Source organism: Tupaia chinensis, unplaced genomic scaffold, assembly GCF_000334495.1.
Source record: "Tupaia chinensis unplaced genomic scaffold, TupChi_1.0 Scaffold000111_1, whole genome shotgun sequence".
Taxonomy (NCBI): domain Eukaryota; kingdom Metazoa; phylum Chordata; class Mammalia; order Scandentia; family Tupaiidae; genus Tupaia; species Tupaia belangeri.
This window is the reverse complement of record NW_006159575.1, coordinates 2,481,821-2,483,893: the sequence shown is the minus strand read 5'-3', so window position 1 is coordinate 2,483,893 and position 2,073 is coordinate 2,481,821. Positions and strand designations below refer to the sequence as shown.

Genomic DNA, 2,073 nt, shown 5'->3' with positions numbered 1-2,073 from the left:
CGGGCGCCAGGCTCCCGGGCCCCGCAGCCGCGCCGGGCCACAACTTCCGGAAGGTTACGCTCACCAAGCCCACCTTCTGCCATCTCTGCTCCGACTTCATCTGGGGGCTGGCCGGCTTCCTCTGCGACGGTGAGCGCTGACCCGCTGTCGGGCCCCAGACTCCTCGGAAACCCTCTACCCAGCGCGCCGTCAGGACCCCACAGCCCGTCCCAGAGCCCCCGATTGCCCTTTTCCGAGGTGGAACAGGGGCCTATCCAGGACGTCAGGGCCTCACGGAACTCCAGCTCAGACACCACCCTCGTAACCACTGGCCGGCTTCCTCTGCGACGGTGAGCGCTGACCCGCTGTCGGGCCCCAGACTCCTCGGAAACCCTCTACCCAGCGCGCCGTCAGGACCCCACAGCCCGTCCCAGAGCCCCCGATTGCCCTTTTCCGAGGTGGAACAGGGGCCTATCCAGGACGTCAGGGCCTCACGGAACTCCAGCTCAGACACCACCCTCGTAACCAGAATGCACACTTCACCTTTGAGCTCTGTCCTTCCCAGCTGTGGCCCCATGGGTAGGAGAGGCCCAGGCCCAGAATCACCTTATGGAGGTGAAGACTGGTTCTTTCAGGAGGGGGCGGAGATGTCCCAGCCCTGTCCTCAGGACCTGCCCCTCCTGGGGCTGAACGTGTGGGGATAGGAATCTGCCACTCTGGGCTCTGGGATCTCAGGGCTTGTTTGTCTGGAAGGTGAGAACAGTAAGTGCCCTCTGCTGCCCAGATGGTCGGGGCTGGTGCTTCCTAGGCTCAGCCAAACAGAGAGCCAGACCAGGCCCTGTCATTCCAGGTGTGGCATGTCCCAGCAGGCTCCCATCCAGCTGCCAAGCAGGCTGGGCTGGGGTGAGAACCGCCCTGCCCTCTTCTCGACTCCAGGGTGCTTCCAGGGTTGGCCCTCTCTAGTCCTCTATCTTCCTGCAAGTAAGCAGGCTCTGGATACCACAGCCAGCCTCTACAGGGAGCCAGGGACAGGATTGGGGTATTTATACAGAGTGCAGGGATGTTTGACACTTAACCGTGTCCTGGCCAGGCTTGTGGACCTGGGATGGGACTGATGAACCTCTGTCCTGCTCAGGATGACAGGCCTTTGCTCAGAGGAGAAAAGGGTCACTTGGGCTGGAGCCTGTGGGAGAGGCTGGATCTCATGCAGGGGTCTGCCAGTGGAAGTGGCATGGTTGTTCTGATGCCTAGGGCTGTGTGCAGTGGCCTGGTTACCTGGCATGGGAGTGGTTATTGTGGTTATCTTGGTTTCTTGTCAGATTAGAAACATCATACTACCCTGCCTGCCCCCTGGAAATGCCAAGGTGTCCCACTGAGGTGGCAGATGTTCATGTGCAGGTTGAGTCAGCTCTATGTCTGAGGCTGGACCCTTAGATTTGTGAACAGGTGAATGGTACAGAAAGCAGAGCACTAGATCTGAGATCAGACTCTGGGAGCCCATGCCATTGGGTTTGCTGCACAGGCGAAAGATACAGAAGGTAGAATTCCAGCTCTGAAGCTGAGCCCTAGGGCCCCTGGGGAGTAAGTGATGGTAAAGGCAGAGGTGTACATCTGAGAGTAGACCAGGAACCCTGTACAACTGAGAGATCTGACAACAGAACTGAGTCTGGGCCTAGATTCTGGGTCCCCCTCAGAGATGTGACACTCTCCCTCCATCCCCCCACAGATGGGACATTACGTCTGAGGGGGCTCAGGATCCCTCAGCTTTGTCCTGGGGCAAATAGCTCATTGAAAGAGATCGGCATAGTACTTGGGAGATGCCTCAGAGCCTTTCCTGGGCAGCCCCCTTGGAGAATGGGCTGGATCTCAGCAGAGAGACCCTGCAAGGAAGGGGATGGAAGAAGAGACCCCCCTGTAGGGAGCTCTCAAGATATGGGACCAGGCCTAATGGGTGCTAGCTCCTCACTCTCTCTGTGGGCAAAGGACGAAGCTGGGCATCATAGCTACCTTCCACAGTAGAGCTGGCCTGAGAAAGACGGGATGCCCCAGGGAAGATGCCAAGGGGACTGCTCGCCTTTCTTCCTCCTTTCCCTA

General features: G+C 58.9%; 1 protein-coding gene across 1 annotated transcript in view; it reads left to right on the top strand.

The window, feature by feature from the left end:
• DGKQ (diacylglycerol kinase theta) overlaps positions 1–2,073 on the top strand; it is a gene marked incomplete at its 5' end in the record, with an annotated part of 17,523 nt that continues 15,450 nt past the window's right edge. Inside the window, 1 exon segment of the mRNA XM_006143861.3 lies at positions 1–129. Coding sequence (XP_006143923.2) covers positions 1–129 — 129 coding nt within the window.